At 43.7% G+C, this 14380-nt stretch overlaps 1 protein-coding gene across 8 annotated transcripts in view; it reads right to left on the reverse strand.

Annotated features, from left to right (window-relative positions):
- Window positions 1-14380, reverse strand: part of eno4 (enolase 4) — a 147547-nt gene that overhangs the window by 81401 nt on the left and 51766 nt on the right. For 6 of the 8 annotated variants that reach the window (XM_061963981.1, XM_061963963.1, XM_061963990.1 and 3 more), the window contains 3 exons: window positions 13980-14048; window positions 9689-9858; window positions 9476-9604 (listed from right to left, as the gene is read on the reverse strand). In XM_061963981.1, coding sequence (XP_061819965.1) covers window positions 9476-9604; window positions 9689-9858; window positions 13980-14048 — 368 coding nt within the window. The remainder of the gene's footprint in view (window positions 1-9475; window positions 9605-9688; window positions 9859-13979; window positions 14049-14380) is intronic. The other 2 variants (XM_061963998.1, XM_061963953.1) reach the window with 1 other exon arrangement.

Consider the following 14380-nt stretch of genomic DNA (forward strand, 5'->3'; position numbering starts at 1 on the left):
CGGAGGGGGGAACCCACGTTGCCTCTTCGGGCTGTGCCTGGCCGGGCCCCATGGGGCCCGCCATCGTACCCCAACTCCGGGCATGGCTCCAGAGGGGGGCCCCGGTGATCCGCGTCCGGGCGAGGGAAATCGGAGTCTCGGTTTTTGCATTTCCATAGAAGTCTTCGAGCTGCTCTTTGTCTGATCCCTCACCTAGGACCTGTTTGTCTTGGGAGGGACCAGGGGGCATGGAAGCCCCCGGACAACATAGCTCCCAGGATCATTGGGACACGCAAACTCCTCTACCACGATAAGGTGGCAGCTCAGAGTAGGCGTGGTGTCCCTAGGATTAAAGGCCTCACCTTTTCTCCTCCAAACATGATGCTGGGTATTGTGGCCAAACAGCTCAATGTTTGTTTCTTCTGACCACAGAACTTTCCTCCAGAAGGTCTTATTTTCTTATGTGATGTCAGATGAAACAATAACCATCATTGGTAATTTCCTCTCTATTTTGATCAAAGTCATCAATGTTGAAATAATAGCCCTTGGTTCTCAGCGAGTATTCTATATTTGTTAATGAAATTGTCCAATCTGTTATTTAACAGTTTTTCAATGACTTTAGAAAATTGTGAATGTCAAGAAACAGCTCTATAGTTTGTAAATTGGTGTTTGTTTCCAGTTTTATAAATCGGTAAAACTTTAACTATTTTCATTTATTTTGTTCCTGTTTGAAATTATTAGTTACTGATATACTGTACATTAATGGTCCTGAGATATCTTCAATAACCTTTTTTATTTTTTTCCATATCAAATCCATTACAATCGTTTGAAGTTTTGGATTCACATATTTCCTCTTATGTCACTTTCATGAGTAACATTGAGTTGGGATTTCTATCTTTGGGGTCATTAAAGTCCTTTGATGAAACTCTGTCTGGAATCCTTTCCCCCAATTTTAGTCCATTATTTACAAAATAATTATTGAAGCTTTCAACTTCTTCCTTCATGTTGTCATTATTTACCTGTCTGTCTGAGAAGTAATGGAGGTAATCCCTCTAAGTATCATTTAATAATGCTATTGAGGATGCCCATGTTGCTCTTATATTGTTTTTGTTCCTGTCTAATAAATGATTAATATTATTTTCTATATGTTTGTAGTATGTTAGTTAGCCAGTTGTTGTATACTTTTTGTACAAATGTTCTGCCTCTGTAGTTATTTGTGTTGTACATTCTCTATATAATGTATTGTTCTTATTACGAGCATTTTTTTTTATCCTTTTGATTGTTCTTTCTCTGCTTTCGACTGAGTTGTTTCCATGGACAATGTGCATCATAAAGCATTATGGACGTATTAAAAAAATTACCATATGCTTCATAAACATAATTTTCATTGTGTACATTATCCCAATTTTGCTTTTGTAGCTCATTTTTAAAAGCAATCATACTCTTCTCTGTGCATAGAATTCAAAATGTCTTTTGTCATCCATGTTCCTCTTCTTGTAGTTTCCAGTATATATTGTGAAAACTGGCAGATGATCACTAATGCCATTTATAAGTAGACCACTTGTAGTGTTAATATCAAAGTCATTGCTAAATATATTATCAAAAAGTGTGGCACAGTGTCCTGTAAGTCTGCTTGGCTTTGTGATTTTAGGATATAAACTGATGCTATACATTGCATCAATGAAGTCGTCAATGGACTTTTGCTTGTTAGGGGTCAATAGGTCAATATTGAAGTCACCACATAAGACAATTATTTTTTGACCAGTGTCTATAAAATTTGCCTTCATCCAGTCTTCAGGTGTTACAATACTTGACTTAGGTGATCTAAATACACAACTGATGAATATGGTTTTACTTTTTTCATGACATATTTCAATGGTTATGCATTCTCAGATATCATCAATAGCAAATGACATGTTTTTTACCATTTTGTAGTGCAGGTTCTTCATCACGTTGTGGAGCATCACAATACCTCCGAACAGGTGGGACTAGGCAGAGGGCCAGCCATCACAATGAAAACATGCACCAGGCGGTCAAACGACGCCAACCTCTAGGTGTGGTCATTGAAGGCAAGTGCATCCCTAATTTTATCCTCAATCAGGCTGATGTGTGGCCACCTGCCCCAAGGCAGCTGTGTCAGGTTGGCAACCACTGTGTTTGATTTAAATAGCAACTCAGTGTTTGACTCATTGTGTGGCTGGCTCCCTGCTGGGAAAGGTCTGCTTCCATCTGGCGGTAAGTGTGTTGCTCCACTGAAATATAGTTTGTAAATTAGTCTGCTAAATGTGTAATATGTTTGATTCATTGAATGCTGTGATTTATTGAACTTTGCACTGATCAGAGATTTCTCTGCTCTATGTTCCAGGCAATTTAGGAGACCCGATCAAGGCATGAGAAATGCGATAACTTGTTTGTTTAAATGAAAGCCCCAACCGGGAGGAATTTAAGTTAACCTGCATTCCAAAAAAGTGACTGAATAAAGCAACGCTGCTGTGCTTCAACCCTAATAGAACTGTCTCTGGGAGGTTGGTTTGTGACCGCACATCACAAATTGGTGGAGAATACGGGTATAGAAGACCCTCCCCAACCACAGTATGGCGCAAGCAGTAAGGGTGCTTCTTCAAAGCCAGACGGAGTTGTAGAATGTGATGAAAGAACTGCTCAAGAAGGTCGACAAAGACGAAGCAGTGGTTCGAGCCCCGAGGGGAGTCCTCACCAAACAAGGCCCAGATGACGACGTTGAAGCCTATTTGGAGCTCTTTGAGCGCACTGCTACAAGGGAACGATGGCCATCCGGTGAGTGGGCAGGAATAATTGCCCCCTTCCTCATTGGGGAGGCCCAGCGCGCCTGTCGCGACCTGCCAGCAGAGGGCTCACAAAATTATCCCAAGCTCAAGGCCGCCATATTAGCGAGCCATGGGTACAGCCTACCAGCTAGAGTTCAGCGATACCATGCCTACTGTGGCAGCCATCCGACCAGGGCCCAGCTCGCAGAGTTGCTATGTCTTACCCAGGGCTGGCTGACGAGTGGCGGGGAGACCCCCTGGATCCAAAGACTAGTGATTGATAGGTGTATTCGAGCTTTGTCGCCCGATGCCAGAAAGTACGCTGCGCAGGTGAGCCCCACCTCCCTGGATTCTCTGGTAGCTCTGTTGGAGAACTAACAAGTTAGAACCGAGATGTTTCGAACCACCAGAGCTGAGCCAAGCCGCCCCACCCCTGCTGAAAGGATGGGCCGTGAGCGCCGGCGATCTCCTCCCCGTACTCCTCCACGTAATGCCCTAAGGGATAGTAACCCACCGGAAAGGTTGGCCCGACCCCCCAGAAAGTTCTATGTCTGCGGTCGAGAAGGCCACATCTCCTGGGCCTGTCCGGAGCGGGACCGAGACGTCTCAATGCCCTCTGCCTCCAGTTCAGGTGCCCACCGACCTTGCTTGCACACCGGGGACACCGGCCGACCCCATGCCACCCTGCCGGTGCGGGTAGGAGGTACCCTTGGTGAGGGCTGACTATGCTGGTCCTGTCGGCTCCGACACTGTCCCGGTTACCTGCATCCATGGTGATGTGCGCTTATCCCCCGTGGAGACGGTGTTGTGGCTTCTGGGGTGGTCCCCAACCTGCCTGTCCCTCTGCTGATAGGCACGGACTGTGTCTTCTTCCAGCGGTAATGGAACCCAGGCTTCCGCCGCCCAAATCCTCCCAGGCAAACAAGACGCCGGGCCCGGCTCCCCGCAGCCTCGACCCCGCGGACCGCATTCCCCACCTTCCGAGCACCTAGAGGAGCCTCACCAGGAAATGGAGCATCTGAAAGAGACGCCAGTGGGGGAGAGACCACTCCAGGCAGTGAAGACACCTTCTCGGAGTTCCCACTCGTGCCGGTCGAGGGGAATCCACCTCAAGGCGAGTACGCCACAGCCCAATGGGCTGACCCGAACCTGGAAATGGCCCGCCAAAGCATCGCCACCATAGACGGTCATCTGGGCTCTGGAGTGAGTGGCACATCCTATCCTCATTTTTTGGTAAAAGTGGGCCGTACCGAAGTGCAAAAGCTAAGGGGGGGAAATTGTCGAACAACTATTTAGTGCCGAAAAGTTACGTCACCCGGGTGTTGTACCTCGCTCACTCCCACCAATTAGGGGCTCATCTGGGAGCCCAGAAGACCTATAACCGAGTGGTCACACGTTTTTATTGGCCCGGGGTGAAGCGAGCCGTCGAAGACTTTTGTCGCACCTGTCCGGAATGTCAAAAAGCGGCACCGCGACCCTTTCTCCGGAATCCTCTCATACCCCTCCCTATTATTGAGATGCCATTTTCACAGATAACTATGGACATTGTGGGGCCGTTGCCAAAATCGTCTCTTGGACACCGCTATATCCTTGTCATCGTCGATTACGCAACCCGATACCCCGAGGCCATTTCCTTGCGTGTTGCTACCGCCAAGAATGTTGCCCATGAACTACTCATGCTTTTTAGCTGGGTTAGAATAGCAGACGAGGTTTTGACAGACCAGGGTACCTGTTTTATGGCCCGTGTAATGACCGCATTGTATAAATGACTTGAGATAAAACAGATCAGAACCTCCGTCTATCACCCACAAACTAACGGACTAGTGGAACGCTCTAATTCAACCTTGAAGACAATGTTAAGGAAACTGGTTGAAGTTGACGGGAAAGACTGGGACCGGTTAATTCCTTATGTACTGTTTGCTATTCGTGAAGTGCCACACGTCTCCACAGGTTTTTCTCCCTTTGAGCTGCTCTAATGGCAGAATCCACGGGGGCTGCTAGACCTCACCAAGCAAACCTGGGAAATTCAGCCCTCCCCCCACTGGAACGTTATAGACCACGTGGAACACCTACAGGAGAGAGCCAGAAGGGTGTGGCCACTGGTCCGGGACCATATGGAGAAGGCTCAAGCTGCCCAAGCACGGACATACATCAAGGGCGCCCGTCTCCGTGAGTTTAAGGTGGGTGACCTTGTCTTAGTATTGGTCCCGACGGCAGAGTGCAAATTCTTGGCTAAGTGGCACGGCCCTTACGAGATCGCTGAGCGAGTGGGGGCCGTCAACTACCGTGTTCAGCAACCAGGCCGGAGGAAAGGTTTGCAGCTGAACCATGTGAATGTATTGAAAAGATGGCACACTGCTGCACCTTTGCCTAGCCCTGCCCTTCTAACAGACCTCTCTTCCCAGAAACCCGCCGTCAGTGTAGGCGTGGACCTTGGACCAGCCCAAGTCCAAGATATCCAAGAGCTCTTGGGCCGCTACCGGGACATTTTTGCAGAGATGCCCGGGTGCACCCATGTCATAGAACATGACATAGAGACCCCGCCCGGGAAGGTGGTCAGGCAACGCCCATACAGAGTCCCAGAAGCGCGGAGAGCAGCGATAAGAGAAGAGGTAAAAAAGATGCTTGACCAAGGCATCATTGAAGAATCCTACAGCCCTTGGTCCAGTCCGATTGTCATCGTCCCTAAACCAGATGGCTCCTTGAGGTTTTGCAACGACTTCCGCAAACTAAACGCCATATCCACCTTGATGCATATCCCATGCCTAGAGCCGATGAGCTGATTGAACGCCTTGGACCTGCCCGCTTTGTCAGCACCATAGACTTGACCAAGGGTTATTGGCAGGTACCCCTGACCCCGAGAGCCAAACCCGAGACGGCCTTCTCAACTCCAGACGGCTTGTTCCAGTACACTTTCTTCCCCTTCGGCATCCACGGGGCCCCTGCGACCTTCAAGCGCATGATGGACCGAATCCTCCGTCCTCACCAAGCCTATGCCGCCGCCTACCTTGATGACATCGTGGTCCACAGCGCCACCTGGGCCCACCATCTGGAACACCTGCAGGCTGTCCTCAGGGCCCTTCGTCAGGCTGGTCTAACAACGAATGGCAAGAAGTGGGTAGGATGGACCGAAACGACTACCTCGGGTATACGATAGGCCGTGGGTGTGTTCGACCCAAGCCCAGAAGGTGGAGAAGATGCGGAACTGGCCCCGCCCCATCACTAAAAGACAGGCTACTACCAGAAGTTCATCAAAGTCTTTGATGAACCTCACTCGCCAACGGTCAACCCACCGATTATCTTGGACCACCGAAACGGAAGGGGCCTTTGAGAAGTTAAAGCAGGCTCTGTGTGAGGAACCCACCCTTGTTGCACCGGACTTCACGAAGCCATTCGTCCTCGACACACATGCCTCTGGCACTGGGATCGGGGCAGTCCTAGCCCAATTGGTTGGCGCCGATGAACACCTCGTAACCTTCATTAGCCGAAAACTGCTGAAGCACGAGAAAAAATACTCTACCGTGGAGAATAAGTGTCTTGCTGTGAAGTGGGCCATCCACCATCTCAGGTATTACCTATGGGGAAGACGTTTCACTCTGGTGACCGACCACGCCCCCCTCAAATGGATGGCCACCAATAAGGACAGCAACGCTCGGGTTACCCGCTGGTTCCTGGAACTGCAAAATTATAAGTTCACCGTCGAGCACCGCCCTGGAAAGCATATCCGCCACACAGACGCGATGTCCCACCGCTACGAAGATGAGGAACAGGAACAGGAACAGGAACAAGAACAGGAACAGGAACAGGAGAGCATGTTCGCCACACCGACGTGATGTCCCACCGCTACGAAGATGAGGAACAGGAAGCTCCTCGTCCCAACAAGGAGCTTAGGGGGGGGGGTATGTGGAGCATCACAATACCTTCGAACAGGTGAGACTAGGCAGAGGACCAGCCATCACAATGAAAGCATGCACCAGGCGGTCAAAGTACGCCAACCTCTAGGTGTGGTCATTGAAGGCAAGTACATCCCTAATTTTATCCTCAATCAGGCTGATGTGTGGCCACCTGCCCCAAGGCAGCTGTGTCAGGTTGGCAATCACTGTGTTTGATTTAAATAGCACCTCAGTGTTTGACTCATTATGTGGCTGGCTCCCTGCCGGGAAAGGTCTGCTTCCATCGGACGGTAAGTGTGTTGCTCCACTGAAATATAGTTTGTAAATTAATCTGCCAAATGTGTAATATGTTTGATTCATTGAATGCTGTGATTTATTGAACTTTGTTGTTCTCTGCTCTATGTTCCAGGCAATTTAGGAGACCTGATCAAGGCATGAGAAATGCGATAACTTGTTTGTTTAAATGAAAGCCCCAACCGGGAGGAATTTAAGTTAACCTGCATTCCAAAAAAGTGACTGAATAAAGCAACGCTGCTGCGTTTGAACCCTAACAGAACTGTCTCTGGGAGGTTGGTTTGTGACTGCACATCACAACGTACAGAGCTACTCCTTCTCCGTTTGTGTTGATTCTGTTGATTTAATTTAGTTATATCCTTCCAGATCAAAATATATTACATTTTTATCATCAATCCATGTTTCTGTGACAGCAATCACTTTGAAGGGTTCCCTGAATTCTTCCCTGCTTCCTCAAGTCGAATGCTTTCTTGGCGGTTTCAGCATTACGTTTTGTGAGGTGCTCATTCATGTCCACATTTGTATCCTTCAACTTATTTTCCTGTTTCAGCAGTGCCATTTTAGATTTTCTGTTAACAAGTTTTACGAGGATGTGGAGTGGTGTTGTTGTTTCTTCCATTCAGTGGGATACTTGTTTCGCTGGTTTTAATGTCAATTTTCAATGTCCTTTGATTGCAGAAAGTTGACCACTTGCTGTTCTGCTGAGGCAACATCCATTTAATCTGGTTTTCCTCCATTATTTACAGCTTTTGCGTAGGATCTCGGTTTAATTCAGTGCCGTCACAATGATATCATTAATTTGTTTATCTTGATCCATTTCACCTATGATATTCCTCAGCATGTTGTTATCTTGTTTCACTGCAATATTTTGTTCTTGAAGAAACTTCACCTCTTGACACACTTCCTGAAAATCCTCTGTTATGTTATTATTCTGAGATTGCAGACTTTCTATATTTTCCTGCAGACTTCTCAGATCTTCTTGTATTCTTTTGTTGCTTTTTCCCAGGTATTTGAGTTCTGTTGATACTTTTTCCAGGTCTGCTTTGTGTTCTAATCTTAGTCTTCCAAATCTGCGTTGTGTTCTTTTTTAAGTGATCTTGTTACTCTTTCCAGGTCTACTTTGTGTTCTAATCTTGCATTTTCTATGTCACTGACTATTTTTTGTAGCATCAAGTTTTGTTTCCCATCTTGTCATGTATCCAACATCAAATCTTGCTTCCCCTTGTGTCCTGTGTCCAGAGACTCATTTATTTCAGATGATACTGAAGGTTTCAGCATTTTAGTTTTGCTTGTAGATTTTGACATTGCAACAGCTAGCTGGTGTCACTGCGTCCCATATCAGCTTGCTAACGGTAGTTGCTTCTTTAGCAACTTGCGACACTTTTAACTTGTTTATATGAACAGTTTTGTACCTTGCGTCATTCAGAGATCAACTTGTGTTACCTTATATCACTGTGTGTGATAGGGAGCACTTAGAATTGCGGTGGGGGCCGTTGGCTTGAGGCTAACGGCTCTTCCAACTTTCACTATTTCAGTAAATCAATGCTTCTCACCGGACCAAAATCCATTTGAAGATGCCAAGTAACTCTCTTGTGGCTGTGATCACAAAAAAGTCAAAAATCTTAAAATGATCAAAAACGGTAATAAAAGCAGAGCCTTTTTCCTTGCGTCCTCTCCCATTGACAGGAAGTTACAAATGAGTTAAAGCCTATTTGCCTGTTTTTTTGCCTTTCAGTGAACAAAATGGAGAAAGCAGGCGTGACGGAGAGCGCCAAAAAAAAAGCAGAAACTCTCACCTCATCAGAGAAACAAACCATTAAAAATATAACCAACCGTGTAGCCAACACGGCTAGGCAGCTCAACTACAGCACCGATTGTCCGCATTACACAGCGTAGGAGCCAGCCACTGCGCCAAAACAACGTCCAAACATTTATCCATGAAAATATGGAGAAGCTACAGATGATGTGCCCGACGTATTTCAGTTGGTTCTGTCTCCTGACTGTACAATTGTACAATACAGTACATATTGCTTGCAGTCAACTCTAAACTCACTGGTCTGTCACTCAAAGACATCTGTGTGCATCATAAACAACAATAGCAATTCGTATTTTTACGCAACAGAGAAGCAGACCGTAGAGGACAACCTCTGCTTGCTCTCCAAAGTAAATGCTATACATTATTATTTCATTATTTCATAAAAAAACTATAGTTGTTAGTACGACAACAGATTGTATTTTTGCAACATATTCAAATTTGGTTGTTCCTATTTAAAATGGATGTTACGCATTCAAATTGTGGTGCTTTTAGGGGGTGGTGGCCAAACACAAATCAAATGTATTTCAAGCAATTTCAACAGGCGGCACTGATTTGAGACACCAATGTCGAGCTCGGTCAAAGAACTAACAGAGCTGGTAAGTTGAGGTACCACTCACTTTGACCTAACTGTACAAATGTTGTATGTGTTGTGTTTCGTTGAAAGTGCATTGGATCCATATGATTGGATGGGTTGTAAGACCGAATACCTGTTTGAGTTGGTCTCCTACTTTTGGGATCAGTATGACCTCCTCCAGTAACTTCAGTTTTCCAGTAGAAGTCTTCCCACAGCTCAGTAAAGTCACCAGTGGGACAGGCATGTGAAAGGTGCTTTTATCCTGTACACACATATTTAACACACCATGAAAGGTTTAAGTCATTGTTTAAGTCATTATATGTGCAGCACATGTCTGGGCTCTTACCACTGTGTTCTTTAAGCCTCGGATGTACTTGTAGAGTGGGGTGCCTGTTATTTGGGCACCAGTTTTGGCCACAGCCAGGGATACTGAGCCAATGGCCAAGCATCCAGGTAACACAGGTTCAGGTGGCTCTGCCGGACAAAATGGCTTCTCTGAAACGTTGCCTTTTTTTTCTGCGCAAAAGGATAGAAACAAATGCTGATAGTAGTCTGGACACTGAAAGTTTGAAAACGACAACTAAATGAGGCATTATGTATCTGTTTATTATGCAAGTTTATGCCAAGTAGATAGCCAGACAATTTTACTCCCGTACAATCTATTTTCATCATTAGACTGAATGAAGGTATTAATAACAGGGATGTACCAATCATGGTTTTATGCTGCCGTTTCTAATACTGATCATTCGTGACTAAGATTGACTGATACCAATCACAAGTATTAACTGTAAATTTTTCAATTTATTTAGGTGAGTGCTAGTGTTATTAATTCTCTTTTATTTTATACAAAGTTATACCAAAACAAAGTCAATAGCACATAATAATTTGGGGTGTCCCAAAACAACTTTTTCACTTCTGATACATTTTCCGGTAATTGAGTATGAGTATAATCGACTTGAGTATAAGTCGATACGATATCAGCATGAATCATAGTATATTGTTTTATTTTGTAGTGTGAAGTGTTAGAAAATATTTGATCAAGTGAAGTAACTCAAAGAACAACGATAAGTATGAAAAAAGCTAACCTTATGACCAACGTTCCCTCTAAGGTACGCACCTGCGGAATTGCGCACAGCGCACGCGTCCTCTGCGCACAGCAAATTAATGCCGCGCAGAAAATCAAAAATCCCATCTGAACCTTAAACTAAATAAACACATTACAATTTATTCTGTATGATTTTGCAATGCAACTCTGTGTGTAACAGGTGACAACAAGAGTGGCCCCAATGAATAAAACAATCTTTGTCAACACAGTTCAATTATCGTCTGTCGAGACACTTTACGGACAGGAATTCCATCAATCACTTTATTGAGCAAAACTGTTTCTAACCACACCAAAAACATGAGTATAAAAACTTTTATCTATAAAAACTGGTAATTTTCTGCCATACAAACCAGGCTTAAACCAACGTTGTCATCCGTCGTTTCAACAGAAGCCGCTCGCTCTGTCTCACCTGCACCAACACAAGCACTCATGGCACTTAGCCAGTGTTGCGTTTATGGCCACACAAAAAGTCGGACAACCCCAACGCCACACAATGTGTATATGCCGGGTTGTAACACTCTGTCTGACTCCACGATCAGATGTGTGCTTATTTTACTGCCATTTATAAAGAATGTTAATCTAAGGATATTATTCATGAAATATTGTCACTAGATTTCATAAATATTAATAAAAAGAAGTATTTTACAGACAGAAAGTTACATGAACTAAATGTAATCTCTGAAAGGGGTAACATTTCTTTTAAAGGCAGGACCCGCAGCCAGACATACAATACTAGCACATAGGTCATGAAAAACATGTTTTTTTTTTTGTTATTGTCATTGTAAGAGGGCCAAATCACTTATATCAGAAAATAATCTCATTAAAAAATGACTGCTGTCATTTGATTATTATAATAAAACATTTTAAATTGTTATGATGTCAGGTTTGGGACAGGTGTGACGCTGGTGTGGCCACAGTGTGCAGTCTGATGTTGCTCACATGTGCTCCACTGAATGCTCAGGGAGTTTGTGCGTTTGCTCACACACATGAAAAATTAGAGGGAACATTGCTTATGACAGACCTGTGCTGTCTTCAAATTTAAGTATAGTGGTAAATTGTTTTTTGCAGTATTTGTTTTATCTGTTTGATACTTGTTTGTGTTGACAAATGTTTTAAACTGCAATATTATTTAAAAAAAAGACTCTTATTACATATGACTAGCTTGTGTATTGTAGCATGCTTAGCTGTTGTGTAGCCGCTAGCTCCTAGTAGCGTACAGTATAGCCTACCATGTTTACCTTTTGTAAATGATAAAAAAAATTGTAGAAAAAGCCAACCTTGTGCTTTTTAGATGACATTTAGATGTCAACTGAATGTCCAGCTTTGCATAAGTAAATACGTTGCAGGACTGCTTGTATCAAAGCTTATATCAGACATTTTACATGCAAGCCAGAGTCACGTTGCAGGCTTTAAGGTCCTGGGTTATTACATCCAGCCAGCGGGTGCGGGGGGCACCTCTGGGTCGTCTCCAGCCAGCTTGCTGGGGATTGAAAGTTAGGATGGTACTGGTTGGATGTTCCACGGGCAGGCACGGCCATACCAGCGTACCCACCTCATTGCTGCAATATGGGACGGTGCAGTCTTCCAATATAGCACAAAGTTTTTTAGCCAACAAAATGGTAAATGCTAGGTATGATGTATTAGCTTGCATTAAATAAGGCTAGGCTATACTTAAAATCACTGTCCAGCTCTCCTCAGATAGGGTGTCACTCTTAAGTCACCCTACCAAAGAAACTTAATTGAATTCAGAGATTCAGGGTATATATAAAAATTTGGTTGTAAATATGTGTAATTGGTCCTTTTTAAAGTAAAAAGATTTTTTGACAAAAAAAAGCATCTAAATCTGTGTCAGTCGGTAAGTTTGGAAACCTGGGGGAAAAAAATTACGAACAACATCTGTAGCTATCTAAAAAAGTGAACATTTGTCGCAAAGTTGCTGGTAAGAGGCAAACATGAAATCAATGTATAAATCTTTAATGTTGTTGATCCCCAGACTTAACCATCTTAAAAGGCACTATCAACAAGAGAGGGAGGGAAAGCATGGTTAGTTAGCAGTGCAAGACTAGAAATAGTTTGTAAGCCAAAAAAACGCTTGAACCAGGGCCGGTTCTAGGCACGCATATTTGAGGGGACAATAAAAATGTGAAGGGGGCATCATGTGTACACGCTGCTCCATCATGCTCCATGAATTTTTTTCTGTGCGAATGCAATTGTAGCATTGCCTTCCACATTGAATTTGGCTGTTAGCTACAGTATGGGCCTGATTTACTAAGATCCAAATACCACATGATAAACAATATTGTGTACTATTATGTCTATCATTAAAATCACATGCCGGGAATGGCTCCAGCACCCCTGTGACCCTGAGAGGGACAAGCGGTAGAAAACAAACAACAGGCCCTTTTCCACCAAAAGTTAAGGAACTTTTGGTTTCTGGAACCTCTGATTGCTGGATATATAGGTTCCTGTAAAAGTGTGTGGTTTGTGTTTCCAACCGCATTTCACAGTTCAGGGTAGTTTATACAAATCAGGCTGATGATGTATGGAGGAGTGGTTTAGTACATTTCTACACTGATTCCATGTAAATCAACAGACAATATTAGGTCACAGTTATTTTACTAAAAAGTAAGTAAATGAAATACAAAGCTATCAAATACAAAACAATATGATTGATCAAATAAAGTGTACTGAATTCTTTATAAAAATTCATGCTTTTGTCTGCAATGTCCAACAGCAGGCAGGGGATTTGAATTTAATGAAAAAGACTGAAAATAGGCCGGTGGTGGGCGGACAAGGGGAGCAACCAATCGTGACTCGTCACAGTAAACCCACCAACCAATCATGGATTTTCTTAAACGTAAACCAACCAATCGTCATTGATATAGTTTGTCCCCCGCCGGTGAAGTTGCTTCGTTACGTAGCTTCGATTTTTAAGTTAATAATTTTTAATGGAAAACCGTAGTTTTTACCACTGGATTATCAAAAACCGTATTCATTACGGGAAAACCGTAGTTGTTGGCAGGTATGGCAAGGAGACGGATCTGTCATGTCTGTGTAATCATGTTTTTGTTTTAAGTCATGTTTTTGTTTAGTTATAGGAATCTTTGGTTTCTGGCTTTTCACTCCCTTGTCTTGTTTGCATGATTATCCATTAGTTTCACCTGTTCCACGTTTGGACTCATTGTGCACTCTTGATTGTCACCATAGCAACCCATTAGTTTTCACCTGTCACGTCACGCACCTGTTTCACGTCTTGAGTCACGCACCTGTTTTCGTTAATCATGTCTGTAGTATTTAAGTTCAGTGTCTTTCAGTTTGTCTTTCTGACGTCCTCACACCACATGTATGCTCTGTCCATTTTTTCATGTCCATGTTCACGCTGCTCCTTTTTTGTCCATGCCAAGTAAGTTTTCTTTATTCAAGCCATAGTTTGCAAGTTTTGTTTAATTGTTCATAGTTTATTCTCCGCCACTGTGCGCGCTTTTTGTTTTATCTTTTTTTTGTATTTATAGTCTTTAAATAAATCATGTACCTTCATTCCCGTCTCGCCCGTGCCAACTTTCCGTTGCATCCCGGAAAAGCAAACTCCCAAGATCAAGTCCTGACAGGATCAAGATTTTGACACATATTGTGGGTTAAAAAAGAGGAATTTCCAACTAAAAAAGAAAAAAATCACATAACTGCAACAGTCAGAAAGTCGTCTTCTCGGTAAATAATGAGTTCATGAGGGTCAGGCGTTTTTTTCCCCGTCCATTTTAGCTGTAAATAACAATATATAAATGACAAATGTCAGGGTTATTTGCTCATGCCGACAACACGATTACATCGGTTTTAGCATTAGCTTTTTAGCATTAGCATTTTGTTCACTCGGGTTGAGGCTTATAACTACACAAATGGCGTGTCACTAATTATTTATACAACATCTAATAAAGT

The sequence above is a fragment of the Nerophis lumbriciformis genome, linkage group LG02, assembly GCF_033978685.3.
Source record: "Nerophis lumbriciformis linkage group LG02, RoL_Nlum_v2.1, whole genome shotgun sequence".
Classification (NCBI taxonomy): domain Eukaryota; kingdom Metazoa; phylum Chordata; class Actinopteri; order Syngnathiformes; family Syngnathidae; genus Nerophis; species Nerophis lumbriciformis.